This window comes from Eucalyptus grandis, chromosome 8 (assembly GCF_016545825.1).
Source record: "Eucalyptus grandis isolate ANBG69807.140 chromosome 8, ASM1654582v1, whole genome shotgun sequence".
In the NCBI taxonomy this organism is placed as follows: Eukaryota; Viridiplantae; Streptophyta; class Magnoliopsida; order Myrtales; family Myrtaceae; genus Eucalyptus; species Eucalyptus grandis.
In genome coordinates, this window is record NC_052619.1 from 36,635,559 (window position 1) to 36,653,547 (window position 17,989).

At 43.9% G+C, this 17,989-nt stretch overlaps 2 protein-coding genes across 2 annotated transcripts; both read left to right on the forward strand.

Moving 5' to 3' along the window:
* The first annotated feature begins 1,444 nt into the window (after positions 1–1,444).
* On the forward strand, positions 1,445–2,227 carry LOC104417086 (UDP-glycosyltransferase 83A1). The gene is made up of 2 exons (XM_018860101.2): positions 1,445–1,937; positions 2,127–2,227. The coding sequence occupies exons 1-2, from the start codon at positions 1,445–1,447 to the stop codon at positions 2,225–2,227; spliced, it is 594 nt and encodes a 197-aa protein (XP_018715646.2).
* Positions 2,228–2,237: 10 nt separating this feature from the next.
* LOC104417094 (UDP-glycosyltransferase 83A1-like) lies at positions 2,238–3,200 on the forward strand. The gene has a single exon (XM_039299573.1). It carries the CDS (start codon positions 2,569–2,571, stop codon positions 3,007–3,009), a length of 441 nt encoding a protein of 146 aa, XP_039155507.1. The 5' UTR covers positions 2,238–2,568; the 3' UTR covers positions 3,010–3,200.
* Positions 3,201–17,989: the final 14,789 nt, after the last annotated feature.

The window sequence follows — 17,989 nt, forward strand, 5'->3', positions numbered from 1 at the left end:
AGGGCCGGCGACGGAGTGGGGAGGGTCGGCCGGGGTCACGGGCCTTGGCCAGAGGCGGCGAGGGCCCGCGAGCCCTTGCCCCCGGATCCGGGGCGAGGTCGCGGCCCTCGTCACGATCCGGCGAGGGCTCGCAGCCCTCGCCGTCGGCCGGCCGGGGCCGACGACCCCGACCCTCCCCTCCGTCGCCGGCCCTTCCCTTGCGACGGCGGGAGGCGGCAGGCGGCGAGGGCTCACCCTCGCCCGCCCGTTTGACCTCCCCCTCTTTTTTAATTTTTTTTTAAATTTTTAAATTTTTCTTAATTTTTAAATTTTTCTTAATTTTTTAATTTTTTTGAATATTTTAAATAAAATTAAGTTTAAATCTAATTTAATTAATTTTTATATTATTATTTACACGAAACGGGGTCGTTTTTGTATTTTCTCCGCCACGTCGCCGCAAAACGACGCCATTTTGGACCAAACTCGCCGGAAAGTTGCCACGTAAGCCATTTGGCCGGATTTTCACGGAGTGGCACTTAAGTGTTTCCATTTAACTTCAAAATTGGCACTCAAGTGTACCATTTTGAAGTTATGGCACTTAAGTGTCCTCCCGTGCCAAGTTATCAATGAAGTGTTATTAATATCTTATCAGTGCAATTTAATATATATATATATATATATATATATATATATATTTCAATGTGTAAAGCATAATTTTAATGAAAAATGTAATTGCTGAAATTGTTCTTGATAATGTCGTGCATTTTATGGGTCGTTGACCTTTTATAAGTTGATTGACGAGCCTTATTATATGCACACGCACACACACAAACAAAAGATAAAGGTATCGAGAGTTACTGAACTGTCACACAATGTTTAATTAGGTCCCTCAAATATTTTTTTCTGTTTTTTGCAATTGGGTTCGTAAACTATAGGTTCGAGTTGGTAATTTCATTAAAAATACAGAGGGAAATGTTGGCGTGGTCGTTAACTGCTGATGGGGTAATTATAATATTAAATGTTTTCAAATTTTTAAAAGATAAAAATTTGGAAAAGAACGAAAATCTTTGGAAAAAACGAAGAAGAAAAATTAAACAAAAGAACATTTCGGAGCGATGCATGGGTCTCCATCTACAAGTAGTTTTCTGCTGCCTTCTGGATTGCATTAGTTTTGCCTAAAGCTAAAAAAACAAACCGGCCGTAGACAACTTTGCATCAACCCAAAACTGGAGAGAGTCAATTTGTTGATAACAAAATGCAGACGTGAAAAAAACAAACCTGCCGTAGAGAAATCGCTGGCCAGTTGTTTTTAGTCCTTGTTGCCGCCGCAGCTTCTGTTCTTTGTGTTAGACGGACAAAGATAAATCTACAGAAAGCCAAGTACCAAAGTCCCTACAGTCGAATCTGAGCTTTAAGAAGCCAGTAGAAAGCGTGCGAAGGAACTGTCCCTCATTTGTTGTCAACAATGGCAGAGCTAAAACATGTCCTATGTATACCATTTCCTGCACAAGGTCATGTCACTCCTCTCCTGAAACTGTCCCACTGTATTGCTGATCATGGCATCAAGGTTACCGTTGTGAACACCGAGTCTGTTCATACGCAAGTGATGGCCGCAAACCAGCTAGATGATGGATCAAATCCGATTGATTTCGTTGCATTTCCAGATGGGCTCGAGACTGACGAGGAGCGCAAGGACTGGGTGAAGCTGCTGGAGAGCATATCAAGAGTGATGCCAGGTTATTTGCAGGAGTTCATTGAGAAAGTGAAGCAGCAGTCAAAGGGCAATGAAGATGAGCAGATCAACTTTGTAATTGCAGACCTTACTGCCGGATGGGCACTGGAAGTTGCCGAAAGGATGGGTATCAAGCGAGCCGGATTTTGGCCCGCCTCAGTTTCGTCTCTGGCCTTGACACTTCATATTCGAAAGCTGATTGAGGGTGGAGTCATAGACAACGAGGGTAAGGACCCAGAGCCAGAACCCATGAACAGTCAAATTAGAGAGGCCTTAACATGTGTACTCTCTCTCTCTCTCTCTCTCGATTGCTTTATTGGCAGGGGGCACATTAAAGAATCATGCAATTAGCTTATGTGCTTGTAGGAACAAGTAGTCTAAAAGATAATCTAATTTCGCCTAAAAATTCATGCAGTCATTGCTCTGATGAATGATGCGATCTCAATATCGAAGGACCTTCCCTCATATAAGAGCGATGACCTCACCTGGACTTTCCCTGAAGATCTGACGGTGTAGAAAGTATTTTTCAATTGGGCGTCGACCATCGTCCATCACAGCACATATTCAACCTCATATCTTTGCAATTCGTTCCATGAACTTGAGGCATCGGCTTGGGGAATTATTCCCGGAGTTCTCCCAGTTGGTCCATTATTAGCGAGCACCCGATACTCCATCGCAGAGGAAGCCTCTGGAACGAGGATTTGACTTGCTCGAAGTGGCTGGACCAGCATCCACCCCAGTCAGTCATCTATGTAGCCTTTGGAAGCACAACAATCTTCAGCCCGGAACAATTCTATGAGCTTGCCCACGGCCTCGAGCAGATCGGCCGACCGTTCCTGTGGGTCATACGCCCAGACATGACTGATGCGCCAGTCAACAAGTTCCACGACACGTTCCTCCAAAGGGTGAGGAATCATGGGAAGGTGATCCAGTGGGCACCACAAGAGGAGGTCCTAGCACACCCTTCGGTGGCATGCTTCTTCACTCACTGTGGGTGGAATTCTACACTGGAAGGCCTGAGCAATGGGGTCCCACTTCTATGCAGGCCGTACTTTGCAGATCAGCGGCTGAACAGGAGCTTCGTATGTGATGTGTGGAGGGTGGGTCTAGGAGTGGATGGCGATGAAAATGGAGTGATAACTAGGCATGAAGTGAGGACAAAGATACTAGCAGTTCTTGGGAGTGATGAGATAAAGGCAAATTGTCAGAGGATGAAGGAGATGGCCAGGAAGAGTGTGAGTGAAGGAGGGTCATCTTTGAAGAATCTGGAGAGCTTCATTGAACTCATAAAGGCTTGAGGGTTGTTTTTTTTTTTTTTTTTTTTTTTTTTTGGTTCCTGTTACAGTGCTTGCGATAGAACCTTGTTTCACTCTTCTTCAAATTGTTGTCCTCAGGATAGCTGATCTTCTGGTTCTTGTCAGAGTTTGAGGAATAGGCCAAGAAGGTGAGGAACGACTTCTAATTTCTGTATATTCAGTCGTATATTTTACATTGTACAAGCTCCTATTTATAGTACAATGAATGTCTAATTGTGGAAAAAATAAATGAAGACACATTGAATCAAATCCAATCTTGGATTGATATAATCTAGGGAAAATTTCAAATAAGGACCCAAAGTATTATTGTTTTCTCAACTAAGGGCTCGGAGTGGACTTTGTTTCAAATAAGGACCTAAAGTGGCCTTAGTTGTTTCGAATAAGGGTCTAAAGTGACTTTGGTTGTTTCAAATAAGGATTCGACCTCACCGATTGCCGACTAGCAAAATTTTCCAACCGATCAAGGGTATTTTTGTCATTTTGCATTTCACCTTTTTTTTTCTTTTTTTCTAGTTCTTCTTCTTCCTTTGCACCGGTGGTCGATCGACCACTGATGATGCCTACAGAGGGCTAAGCGAGGGTCACCCTCGCCAACAAGGGCCACCCATGTTGGCCACAAGTGAGGGACGACCTCGCTTGAGCGTGGTGACCCTCACCCAGGGGCCATCCACGAGGTCGACCCTCGTCGATCCCAAGCAAGGGCCGACCTCATGGATGGCCCCTAAGCGAGGGTCGCCTGTGACACCCCGAACCACCTAGGGTCGCCACAGGCACCTGACGTTACACCTAATGGAACATTAGCCACATCTCTTAGAAGAAGCGTCGTAAATCATAGACACACTTATTTTATTTATTTTTATTTTTTTGAAAACGGTCCCAGTGCGATTCATTAGCGGAATCAAAATATAATATCGCCATCTCTCCCTCCAACAACCATGATACAATTGCACACAACTAAGTACCATAGAAAAGATAAAGCCATGCCACTTTTATTTACATATTTTCACGATGGATTTTTCACGGGTCGATACAACAAAAGAAAGCCAAGATTCCAAGCTACACTTGACCACATCCCAAAAAGATACTACGACCCCTAAAGTAATCACATGACGTCCTCCATCTAACAGCGGCAGCTACTCCCAAAAAGAAACTCCAGCTCTCTACCTCTCACGCAACCATCACACCCATCCCGGCGCGTCGGGTGGTGGTGGCGGCAACATCCCCCTAAACACTCCGTCTCGGCAAACATGAACTGACAGGAACTCCTGGATGATTGGGCCCCCAGCCAGGCCCGCATCGTACATAACCAGCACTCGCACTCGCACAAAAGTCAATCCAGGAATGGTGACGCAATCGATCTTCGTACATTCTACTTCTAGATCCGATGGGAGGCCATAGAAGGTACCCGCGTGACGGTAGGAAGCGGCATCTTTCTAATCTAAAATGTTGGTCCCCAAAGGGGTGAGTACGACCACTCAGCAGGTAAAGGATCCAATAACCACTCAATGCATCATACAATACAATCACAACGTCATATATGTCACTCATGCATCCAAGCATACTTACCTCGAAGCCATACATATACCATCATACATCTTCATCACAATCAGAACACATACATGTCATCATGCCACAGGTGATCATCCTCATATCATATATGCAAGTCATCATGCCACAGGTGATCATCCTCATATCATATATGCAAGTCATCATGCCATAGGTGATCATCATCATATCATATCATATATGCATATTATCATGCCATAGGTGATCATCATCATATCATATCATATATGCATGATTCAATTTCCACTTTTAACTTTTAATTCGATCACCACATCACTCTTACTCGGGATCATCAATTTCATCCCATACTTTACACTCGCACCCCATCCTGGCATCGTGAGAAAAACCTCCGGCATTCAGCCATTTAAAGTCACCGGGCATCCGGCACCCCCACATTCCAGGCATCTCGCATCCCAACTGGCATCACGAGGCATCCCGTTGGGCAAAGACCTTCGAGGCTTCCGGCACCCAACCATTCCAGGCATGTCGAAACTCCCGAGGCCATCCGGCCATGTATCTCTATACATTCCGAGCATCCGGCACCCCCCATCCCGGGCATCCTGATACTCCTAGGGCATTATCATCTGCCACAAACAGTTTCCTCATTTATCATTGTTCATATTTACCAATTTAGGTCTCAACTCAGCATGGCACATGATGTAATGGCAAACAAAATCACTTTCATCCTTCGATCTATACATGCATCATCAGTCATCATCATACATGCAGCAATACGCAATCATTCATAAAAATAAAATTTATGGCATTCGTACAATTTAGAATAGTCCATTTATCATGCCTTTTTGAAATTTATTTAAATTCCAGCTTGTACCATTTTTGAAAATATTTAAATTAAATATCCATATGATTCTCAAAAATCATGAAATTAAGGCAAGTGATAGACAAGACAATAGGATAATGATTTCATGAAAAACACATGGCCAATAGAATTCCACACAAAAATTATAATTCACACAAATACAGCATGCAATTTCGGATAAAAACAGAATGTGCAGTTTTTGAAATAATTCGATTAAAATACCCGAACGACCTCCGAAAATTATGAAATTTTACCAGGTTATATTTAAGACACTAAATTAGATTTTTTTGTGAAGACTTCTAGGCCATATTCGTTTTAGATAATTTCCTATAGTCGTCCAAAGCTTCTGGTTCTCATACCGAAACGTCCAGTGTAGTCATCTTCGAAATATCGAGTTTTTACCCACTTATTCTTCTTCGTTTCCTCTGAAATTTGGATATGTTTTACTTCAAGAGGTCCCCTACAACTTTCATGAAGGGATCTAAGTCAAATTTCTAAAGAACAGTCAGCATATGGGTCCATGAAGTCTCGGGTGTCCAGTACCACGTCTCCAGATTTACCGTCTTCAAGAGTAAGTCGATTCACTAGGCTATACTTGTTCATTTTACTTCAAATTTGAGTATGTTAGTCTTTAAAATGTTCTCTACAAGTTTCATGAAGAAGTTGAAGGGATATTCTTGATGAAAATCAACATGCAACCACAAATCTACCACAAGGTCAGCAAAACAGTTCCAGATCTAGTGTCTCCGTAGGATGAGAGTTTGACCCCTTAAATCGCCGCCATTTTGCACCAAATTTTATTATGTTGTATTTTAAGATGTTGGCTACAACTTTCATGAAGGAATAAAAGTCAAAATCGAACTCAAAACATGCATGCAAGCTCTCACAAGATTCTGGCTCAGGCGGTTCATGCGAAAACAGCAACATCACTCAAGAACAAGTCATTCTAGCTTCGGTTTCTCCCTCCTAATCACCCAAAATTCGACACTACTCCGAACATACATGCAACACACACATGCAAGAGTAGTAAGAGGATCCTAACTTGCCTCTAAACCGAGCTAGCGACGAGCACACGGCGGCAAACGGGCGGCAAACGGGCAGCGACGGCTCCTCCTCCTCCTCAGTTCCTCTCCTCTCGGCGCCCTTCTCTCTCTCTCGCAACCCTCTCTCTCTCTCTCTCTCTCTCTCTCTCTCTCTCTGGCTTGGACGGAACCAACCGGCCACTCTCTCTCCTCCTCTCCCTTTTATTCCCCCAAATCTCCATCATTGGCAATGATTACTTGTGGCATCCCAAAATTCAAAGTCAAGCTATAAGGTGTGTTAAAGCCTCTAATTAGGTAATGAAATTACCTATGGTTTATGCTTTAGCCATTAGTCTCTTTTTAAGATTAGGTGATTTGTGCTTATGTTCATGAGATTTTAAATTAGATAGATTAATGATGATAATCTATGCTTGGCCATGCACTTTATAAACTAAATTTCTATAAATAAAATGCCGTAAGACTTTGGCCATGTGGAAATTAAAATTTAAAATTTATAGAAGAAATCATGAAAAAGGGAAAATTTAATTTTTATTTGGTTGGGCCTTAGGCCCATTGGCCGAAGCCTTGATGGGCCAAGCTAGTCGGCCCAATTAGGCCCACACAAGGGGGCTGTCAACCAGCCCAAGAGGAGGCCCAAGAGTGGCCGGCCCAAGCCAAAAGCCCAAGCCCATTATGCATGAACTTTGACAAGTGGCAAGAAGGGTGGCATGCATTGGCCATTGGTGAGGCAACCTAATCATTACTAATGATGAGGTTTAGGGGAGATAAAAAGGGAAGAGAGGAGAGAGAATGGCCGGTTAGCCATTCGCCCAAAGAGAGAGAGAGAGAGAGATTGTGCGAGAGAGAGGGAGAGCGGCCGAGAGAGAGGAGAAGCCGAGGAGGGAGTCGTTGTCGCTCGCCGTCCGTCCGCCGTGTTCGCCGCCGTGTGCCGCCGTTCGTGTGGTCTAGAGGCAAGTTGGGGTCCTTTGCTGCTCTTGCATGTGTGTGTGTTACATGTATGTTTGGTATTGTGTCGAATTTGAGTGATTGGAAGGAGGAAAACCGAAGCTTGGATGACTTGTTCTTGAGCAAGGTTGCTGTTTTCGTTTGAATCCGCTCGAGTCAGAATGTTGTGTGAGCTTGCATGCATGTTTAGAGTCCGATTTTGGCTTCGATATCTTCATGAAATTTGTAGCTAACATCTTAAAATACAACATACTCAAATTTGGTGGAAAATGATGGATATTTGAGGGGTTAAACTCTCATCCTACGGAGACCTCATATCTGGAAAGATTTCACTGACCTTTTATTACAAGAAAGTATTAGGGGGAGACATTGGGATATTTATGCATAAAGATCTAGGGGACAAGCATTAAATGGAATGGATAAAATGCTTGACTTTTTGGCCCTAGCCGTGGCTTCCCCATCACGTTTGATGCCGCCTCTCCCCCTTCGGCCTTCCTCTCTCTCTCTCTCTCTCTCTCTCTCTCTCTCTCTCTCTCTCTCTCTCTCTCTCTCTCTCTGCCCTACTTCTCATTTCATTTTCCTCTGCAAATTTCATCTCTTTCATTTCTCTTCAACCAAAGCTCATCCTCCACCCACCGAACTCTACTCTCACGCCAACACCACCATTCCACTCTCCACTGAATTCCGTCGTGCGCCCTCAGCCAGCCCACATCTTCTTTGGTCAACAGATGAGGCCTTGTTGAAGTCCTGCTGACCTCAGCTTGCGACCACCGAAGCTCATGCCTCTGCCCCTTTCACGTTGGCCGCTTCACGCTCGTCTGCTCCTTCATCTGCCAATAGCTGCTTCTCCAGTCAACATTCAAATTCTAGCCTACCCAGCGAAGTGGTATTTTGACTGAGGCAACCCACCATTTCACTCAGCCACCGATTCAACGCTGCCTGCCCCCATCTTCTCTCCATCGCTCGACGCCAGCGAGCTGCTCCCATCGTCCGTGCCTTCATCCCATCTTCACGCAATTTCAGTCAGGCCAGCCGTGGGCTTCAGCTTCAGCAGCCCAGCAAGTTTCATCGAGCCCACAGTCCACCGAAGTGTTCAGTCGCAGCTGCGGGATTTGCTGGATCGTTTCAGCCCAGCGAGATTTCAAATCAGCAGCCCATTTTCCAGTCCACATTCCAGCCCAATTTAGTTTTCAAGCCCACCTTATTGCGAAGTAAGCCCAACCCAGCTGCAGCCCAAGCCCAAGATCAGAAGCCTGCAATTTTGAGGCCCAAGCCCACAAAGTCAGCCCGCTTCAGGCCTGGTCCAATTCAGAAGCAAATCTCATATTGGACTGAGATTTGTTGGGCCCGTTTTAGGCCAAACCCGAGTGTTTGCCGACACCGTCGAAAATTTGGATTTCGGCCGCCGTCGCGTCGTCGACGCGGTGAACCGGTTTCCGCAATTTACCGGTGAGTTTATACTCTAAACTCTACTTAGTAGGTTAATGACATTTAAGGGGTGTTTAGATTTATTTAATTAGGGATTAGGTGGTTAGTTCAATTAAATTAGAAATTTAATTATTTAATTGAGCATGTTAGGTGGTTAGCCTGGTTTAGCTAAGGCCTAAATAAATTATATTGTTTATCTAGAAGGGTTCGGGAATTTTCCGGGTCCGTATTAGTATTTAATTTAATAATTTTGGCCAAGGTTAGTATTTTTAGAAATTAAATTGAATTAATTAATTAATTTTCGAAATTAATTATTTATTAATTATTTTTCCGGAATTTAGGCCGGGATAGCCGGTGACCGGAATTTCGTATTGATTGCAATGGTGTGGTTAATTTCTGCAATTGAGTATTAGTTGTGCAAATTGAGTGCTAATTGGAATTTTGAGTATTTAATTTCAAAATTTGTGGATTTTGATATTTATTTAGAAAATCCCGAATGTCGAGTTTTAACATCGAAAATGAATTTTAAGTACTATATCAAATAGTGGGGTTTGAAAAAGATAGGTATAAGTCTTCCTGGTTCGAATTGACCGTGTATCCACACATGACTATTTTTGGGATGTTTTTAATACGAAGAAAATAGGCTATGATAACTATTTTAATGGAGGCATTTGAGTACAATGCATAGTGTCTTGGGCTGAGATTGAGTGGTCGTGTGTTGGTTAAGAGAAACCATCCTGGGTTGTTAAGCCGAACATTACCCATTAATTGGGACTCGGGTCGCAGTAGATTCTGGACCTACGCCCCTTCGGGGAAGCCGTCTAATTGAGAGATGCCACCATGCTCATGGTGGGAGATGAAGCCTGGCTATGCCAGAAGACACCGAACTTGTGAGTAGGTTGCATTCGGGTCGCAGTAAATTCTGGACCTATGCCCCTTCAGGGAAGTCGTCTCTGAGAGAGACGTAACCGTGCTCAATGGGGTGAGACGATGCCTGGCTATGCCAGTAGACCGCCAAATTTCTAGTAGGCCATACCCTCAAGTGGGTGAAATTATCAATTGGAACACATGTTGAGTGAAATAGATGCACCGGATTATGGGACAAAATTGTGTGACATGGTATGGGATAAGTCATAACGATTTAGCCCTATAATCTGGACCCCTGTGATTTATTGAGTTGAGTAATGCGTTTCAATTGCTGGATGTATCGATTCTATACATAATGTATATGAACTGTGCTGACCTGTAGGGTGGAACTGACGCGAGGTAAGTCCTCTATGCTAATTGTATGATTGCGTGGTTAGGACGCTTATAGGCGTATTCCTCTCCTAATTGGGGTCTAGAGCTTAGACTCGCTGAGATTTTATTTCACCCCGTTGTGGGACAATATTTTCAGGGTCGTCAAGTGGAGGACCGAGAGCCAAGATGAAGTGATGTGAAGCTCTTTTTGGAAAGTTAGTTTTTGTGGCCTTTTGGTCATAGACCTCGTGCTTGACATTATGTGAATATAAAAGTATGTTTTGTGAATTCGTATCCTACTTTTCTATCCTGAGATAATTATTGTCAAGGGATTTATTTTTGCTTCTGCATGTGCTTAAAAATCAATGGGTCAGCGACTCGTCCTAGGAAGTCGCAAAATTTTATCGATCAGAGAGGGATGGGCACGCGCTCGGGGTTTGGAGTGTGACAACTCGATTGGCTAGTTGAGGCGGAAACCGGCACGGGAGAGGTGGACCGACCGCAGCAGCTCGGGCAGGCAACTCGGTGGCTAGTGACAGCTCGGCGTCACAACGGCAACGCACGACTTCCCGGTGACAAGCTGGTTGCACGAGATGGGCGAGACGGTGCGACTAGGAAGGCAGCTATGCGCGACAAGCAAGCGAGCACGTGGGGGCGCGGCGGTGACTCGACGGTGGCTCCGGCTTCAACGGGCAGTTGTGACGGCGAGGGGAGAAGGAAGGATCGATTTTTGGGTTTGCTGAGGTCTTTAGGCTGCTAGGATGGGGTGCTCGATGGGTGAGAGGGGAGGGAGAAGGAGGGGGAGACCGGTTGGATAGGAGGGGGGCCACCAAGGTCTCTTCCTCATCTTTTTGTCCCCCTTGCTTTGGCCCACCACACTAGCTGGCCTCTTCAGCCAATTTCCAGACCAAAATGCCCTCTTCTAGAAGCTTGAGTTGGACCAAAGGTTGGGTCCAAGGGGGCACAAAACTTCATTTGATTTCCCTCAAATTGGACACCAAATCCTCCTTGAATCTACTCGATTTGGCTCCCAAAAAATCCCATTATTGAGTCAACAATCAAATTTGTATTTTTCCTCACCAATTGAACCCACTCAATTGCCAATTTCGTGATAAAAAACGGCCCTCTGAATTTTCTAAACAAAATGACCTTACCTCGACTTTTCTCAAAAAGTCTCGGTTTACAGAAAAATTTTCAGAGATTGAGTCGACATTCCCAAAATGATTTGTGAATTAACAGAACTTTCAATTTCTAAAATCGGATTCAAATTCGCTGTTAATTTCAATCTGGCGCGATTTTAGCGTGACCTATGCTACTAGGTAGCTTTCAGAAATTTTTAGTGCAAATAACTTGTGGTCAATTTTGTTCGAGCCACAATGAACCTCTTCTATACATTGGCGACTCTCAATGGTTGTGAAAATCTCGAGATTTCAAATACGAACACAGGGTACCAAAATGTTAAAAAAATCAACCTAGTGCCAATTGACAAGAATTTTGCAATTTAGTGGAATCATCCATGTTTAACCACGCATCTCGATCGAACCAACCTATCTTTGATTTTTAATCGATCTCACTATGCCAAAATAATCTCAGCAGATGAGCACGGTGAAGTAGCCAATTCTTAGTCGAATTCTCAAGTCTATTGCATTAAAATCTCTTAATGACTTCCCGGATAGTTTAGTTATCTCACGAGAGATCAGCTCTGAGAATAGCACTATAGGCGCGTTGATGAAAGGCCCGATTTATTTAATTGACAGCAGAAGTGAAAATCTAGGATGTGACACTCTTACTCAATAAGCTTCTCTACTTGGTATAATTCTTGAGTAAGCTTCTTGACTTGGTAGTATGCTTTAGTATATAAGCCATGCTAAGCAATAGATCGAAAAGCAAAGAAACAGATCTTTCCGTCAAAACCCACCCAATGAATAGACTATTTGCTGAAACAACCCTAACCTCAGCGTGCGCAGTGGCTGAAAGTTTCACTGACATATCCTCATTGAGATACTCTCGAGGCTACCAGTCAAGTCCTTGATGCAATTCAAATGCGTAAGCAAACGGTGACAATCTCTAATTTCCGACCCAGGCTTTGTCAAGTTGCATCTACAAAGGCTAAAAGCAGGAGATATAATTCTTTGCCAGATAATCGTTAAGAGCAGCCCCCTTAAGACGACTATGAAGAGATTGACGGCGGCATTGGTGGCGACAATGGTAGCTCAATGGTGAAGTTTCATGAGTCGAAAATGGATGATCCTAGCTAGCAGCCCAATCTTGTGGGGTCTTGCGATGGATTGGTCTGTTTCGTTGTCTGCGGCGGACTCCTCCTATATAACCCAACCACCAAGGAGTCAAGGAATTTGCACAATTCCGATCTTGTTATAGGACTCAGAGCGCTGCCATGGATTTGGATACGTCTTTGCATCCAATGATTGTAAAATAGTACAAGGCGACAGAACTAAAAAAGTTTAGATGGCGACATTCTCGCTCAAATCCAATGCTTGGAGGATGATACAAGTCCAACAAGAATGCCACCTCACCAACTACCGAGGAGTTTATGGAAAGGGGCCTTACACTGCCTTGGGGTTCACCATAGCCGAAACAAGAGAGAGACTACAATTATATTATTTGATTTGGCGAGAGAGAAATTCCACCAGGTACTTTCAATCCCTAAAATAGGTGGGGATGTATTTTTCGAGGGACCTAGTATTCACGGGGCTAATCTGTTCATCTACCAAGACACCAATAATGACCTTTTCAAGGCATGGATAACAAAAGAGTACGAGAGAGGAGGATCGTGGACAAAAATGTTCAATATCTCGACTGAAGGCATACCTAGGTACAAATACTGGCTCATCCCCCTCACGTGGACAAAGAGTGGAAAAATTGTCTTCTAGATTGATGTGTACCAGATAATTCTATTCAATCCGGAGGAAACTATCTATATGGTTTATCCCATCCGGGGCTACAACAGTATCAAATAAGCTTTCTATGTGAAACTCCTGTTTCTCCCTATCTTGGCTGTGAGTCATCAAGAATCTAAAGCCTTCTTTTAGTGGATTTGGTTTTACCATCTTCATTCGAGTTTCCTTTTTCGTGAAGGTATCTAGCCATCTTGAAAATAGATAATGTCAAGAGTCTATTGTGAGATGTGGTCATTGATTAGTAACTTCATTATTGTGCTTTCTGCAATTCATTTCTTCTAAATTTGCAGTTAAACGGAACTTATTCTTTCTGCATGAAATAAAAAAACATATGCATTGAGGAAGTATACAGATCCTCCGTCATGAAATAATCAAATTGGAATGTCCATAATTTTTGTTACACGCCTTGGTCTGTAATTATTTTTGTTAGGATGTCGTGAATCGCATAAATCGTGATTGTAATCATGCGCAATGTGCTTCTCACCCTCTGATATTTAGCATACCAGCAGCTCATGTGAAGAAGAAAGTACTTTTCCAGCCACGAGAGAGAGAGAGAGAGAGAGAGAGAGAGAGAGAGAGAGAGAGAGAGTGTGAATTTACACGCGATGGCCGCCGCGCCAACGAGCCCCACTCACCCTCTGTCTTCTACCTCCCACCTCCTCGATCGCGTCGAGCGAGACCAGGATCCGAGATGATCTAGGGCTCGGACGACCCCGAGATCTCCTGTTTCCATCCGTGGCAGAAGACCTGATCAACCCTCGTCTTGTTCCGTGCTGGGTAAGCTTCTTGACTTAGTGTAAAGAAAACACATCTTTCACTCAAAACCTGCCCAATGAAGGGAGCATTTGCCGAATCAAGTGGGACCTCGGCCTCCGCAGTGGCTGAAAGTCTCGCCGAGGATATCGTCATCGAGATACTCTCGAGGCTGTCGGTCAAGTCCTTGGGGCTATTCAAATTCGTCTGTAAACGGTGGCGGTCTCTAATATCCGACCGGGGCTTCGCCAAGTCACATCTGGAAAGGCTAAAGGCAGGGGATATAATCTCTAGTCAGAGAATCTTCAAGACCAGGCCCCTCAAGACCATAGACTACGAATTGCTCGATGGCGGCATCCGCGGCGAGGATGATTGCGCGGTGGTTAAGTTTCATGAGCCAAGAATGGACGATTCTAGCTGGCATCTGGAGCTGGTGGCGTCTTGCGATGGCTTGGTATGTTTATCTGTCATGGGTTATAGCAGATTTGTCCTCTATAATCCAATCACTATGGATTATTTGGAATCCATGACTTGAAATTGACGAGATGACCAGAAAAAAGCCAAGGTCCGCCCTCTAAAATTCTCTGTTTGTCCGCCTCAGCTTTAAATTTTGCTAAATATAGACCCACCTCCCTTTGCGAAATTTCCACCTGTTCTATCCTCCATGCCCTCTTCAGAATGCTTTGAAATGCCAGAAAATTAATAGAGGGATTGGAATTGATTTTACCTATGAGAGTCAATTGACATTCCTCTAGTGTTGCAGGAGATGTCTCGACATCCCACACGTCAATGTTCTGTGCCGAGCATAATCGCCCCAGTCATTGGAGAGCGCAGCAAGCCAAGTAGAGTTCTCGGCATCATCGTGTTCCATGACCTAACTAGGGGTTACAACTGAGATGGGTATTACTGAAATAGGGCAGAAACCCGGCCATGCAAACAGCAAGAGACTAATCCTGACGAAAGAAGGGGCAACGAAACTATGAGGCAAAAGAATTAACCCAAGTCTGGTGAAGAGGAAGGATGGGCAAACTTGCATCAGTGGGGAAGAAAAAGGCACCAAAAAGCGAGTGCCGAGTAGGGTAAAGAAGCGAAAGTAGACATTTGTGAAGTTGTCGCCGAGAGTGTGACATCCTGAAATTCGACCCCGTTTCGATAAAGTGAAATAGGCATTTTGTCGACGTGCCTACGGTCCTTTTTCTCTCGAGCTGATCACTCACGAGTTAACTAGCATATTGGGTGAAGCCGTTAAGGGATGTATCCGCGGTAAAATCCCTAAAAGCTACCTAATTGGTTAGATTAGACTAAAATCACGTCTGATCGATTATAACCACGGAATTAAATTCGATTTCGGGAATCGAATATTTGAGCGTGTCATAATTCATTTTTAGGATCCCGTCTCATTGTCCGTCAAATTATTGACAAGTCCGAAATTTCAAGAAAGAAATTATCGGAGGAAAAATTGAAGACCGGAAGAAATTAAAAGAGAAAGGGAAAATAATATAAGTAATTTGAATAGTAGGATTTTTACTATTTGATTACTTTTTTATTTTCTTTTTCTCTCCCTTTATTTTTCTCTCTCTTCTCCCTCTCCTTTGTGTGAACTTCCCCTCCCCACCGACCGCCTACCCCCTTTGCCAATTTCAAATTGGCTTCTCTCTCTTCTTTTTACTTTTTGACTTTTCTCTCTCTCTTATCTCTTCTTCTCTCTCTTCCTCAACACTCTCTCTCGCCCCCTCTATTCGAATGGAAACAAAAGACGGAAGACAGAAGCAGAAGTCGCACGAAGAAAGGAGCAGCTCGCCGTTGCCGCCCGCGCTCCGCCACCCGAACGTCGCCCGTGTGCTCTGCCGCTCGCCGTTCACCTTAGCTTCTCCCCCACTCCCACGGACCGACTTCTTCTTTTTCTCCTTTCTGGTTTGTGCGAAGACAGAAGCGGACCGAAGCAGAAGCAGCAACCAGCCACCCGTCGTTGCCGCACCAGAGCCGTACCTCCGTCCGCGTGACGCCCACCCGCGCGGCCACCACTCGCCACCGTCCCCTTCACGCCTCGCCGTCCCTGCCGTGCGCCGTCTTGGCCGTTCGGCCTCTGCCCAGCCCTATTCCACCCTTGTCCGGCCACCTCTAACCGCTGTTCGACGCCGCCGAACCTCAATTGGCCCTCCCCCGTGCCTTGCCACCCCTGTGGAAGTGGTTTGTTGCTATTTTGTGTTCTTTTTCAGCCCGCACAGCCACCTTGCCGAGTGGGTATCCAGCTGGTTCGGGCTCGCTTTTGGACCGTTTCCGGGCCCCGAACCCAAGTTGTGTTTTGGGAGGAATCGATCCTCGCGCCGTCCCTGTTGGACTGATCCAAGTTGCGCGCGATTCCGGTGAGTAATCTCACTAATCCTTGCTTAGCATATTAATGATGCTTAAGGGTTGATTAGTTTTAATTAATTAGGTTTATGTGGTTAGATTAGTATGGATTAGTGTTTATTAGTCAATTGTTATGCGAATTAGACGAATCGAGTGTGCATTTAGCAAGTAGATGTGGTCTACTATTTATTGAAGGTAGCTCGGGAGTTTTTTTGACCCTTATCGGGCTTCAATTTGGCAATTCAGGTATAATTGGAATTTCTAGTAATTAAATATTATTTTCGAAATTAATTTAATTATTTATTTATTTTTCGAAAATTCAACCGGGATGGCGGTGGCGGAATTTTATGCTGATGATCGTGGTGAAGTTCGTTTATTTAATTGAGCTCCAATTTGAGCTAAATTGGATTTATTGTAATTAATTATTAATTTTTGAAATTAATTAATCAATTAATTAAATTTCGGAAATTAAGGTTGAGATGGCCGACGACCGGAATTTGATGCTGATAGTCGTGGCGCAGTGCGTTTATTTAATTGAGCTTTATTTTGTGTTGAATTGAATTATCTGTGAATTTGGGATTTATTCCTAAATTCAATAAGGTTGGTTATTAATTGAGAAATAACCGGGTATCGGTTAATAATGCCAAAAATATTTGAATGGACTATAGAAAATGTGGGAGTTATGGAAAGGAAAATATTATATTTTGGCTAAGGCCAGCCGTGTGCCCACGCACGATATTTTATCGAGTATGATAAAAGATGAGAAGAAATGCTGTGTGACGTGCCTCGGCGACTATTACATCACTTTGGCATATAGGATGCCTTAGAGGATGCACGTAAATTCCTGAATATATATATCAAGCCTGTGTGGCGATAATATATAAGGCCTGTGTGGCGAGAATTGATCATGCATGTGTGGCGTAGAACATGCTTGTGTGGCGTAGATCGTGCCTACGTGGCCGTATTTCTGTGTGTTGAGTATCGTGCCCGAGTGGTTGAAGGTAATTGGAATACCTAAGAACATGCACATAAAGTGTTTATTGTACATTACCTTGGCGAATAGACGCCCGAGAGCATTATTGTAGCTCTGTGACTGAGTGTACTATTGAAGATTATATAGTGTGGAGTGAGATGACCTAGAAATGGTCCAACTGACATGTAATCGACTAGGTCGATTGATCATTGCTTTGATCTTATGTCATAATCTGATTGATTGAACTGAAATGACCGATGAATGGTCAGATTGACATGAAATCGACTAGGTCAATTGATCGAGATATTGATCTGTGATGTGATTGCTTGGGTGCCTATTGAACTGTGCTAATATGCAAGTGGAATCTGAGGCCAAGGTAAGTCCTCTGACCCGTGTGTGCATAGGTAGCCAAGTTAGCGTATTGGTTTCCTAATCGAGTCTTGGTGGGGTAGAACTTGATGAGACGTAGTCTCATCCCGATTGTAGGACAACATTTCAAGCCCGTAGATGAGCCTGTGGAGGAGGAACCAGAAGAGGATGATGAGCCGGAAAATGATGAAGAGCTTGAAGGATGTTAACTCAGTGAAGAAAATTCAGAAAATGATCAGGATGATCCTAAGTATGACCCAGATGAGGATTGAAATCCCATCTCTTGGTGAACCCTTTGTATATATGTAGATAGAGTGAGACTTTGAAGTTGGGAATAGTTTTGTAAAGTACTATGTCTAATGCCATGCATAAAGGTTTGGTTGTAGATTTCAATATGAAAAATATGGCCTGGTTTTCTATTTCATTGTTTTACTATCTGGGGATTTATAATTGTTTCCGCATGTGCTTAATAAATGAAAGGGTCGGCGATACATAGTCCTGGGACATCGCATTCAAAAATCGACCAAGTAGAAAGATGTATGCGTGCCCGAGGATC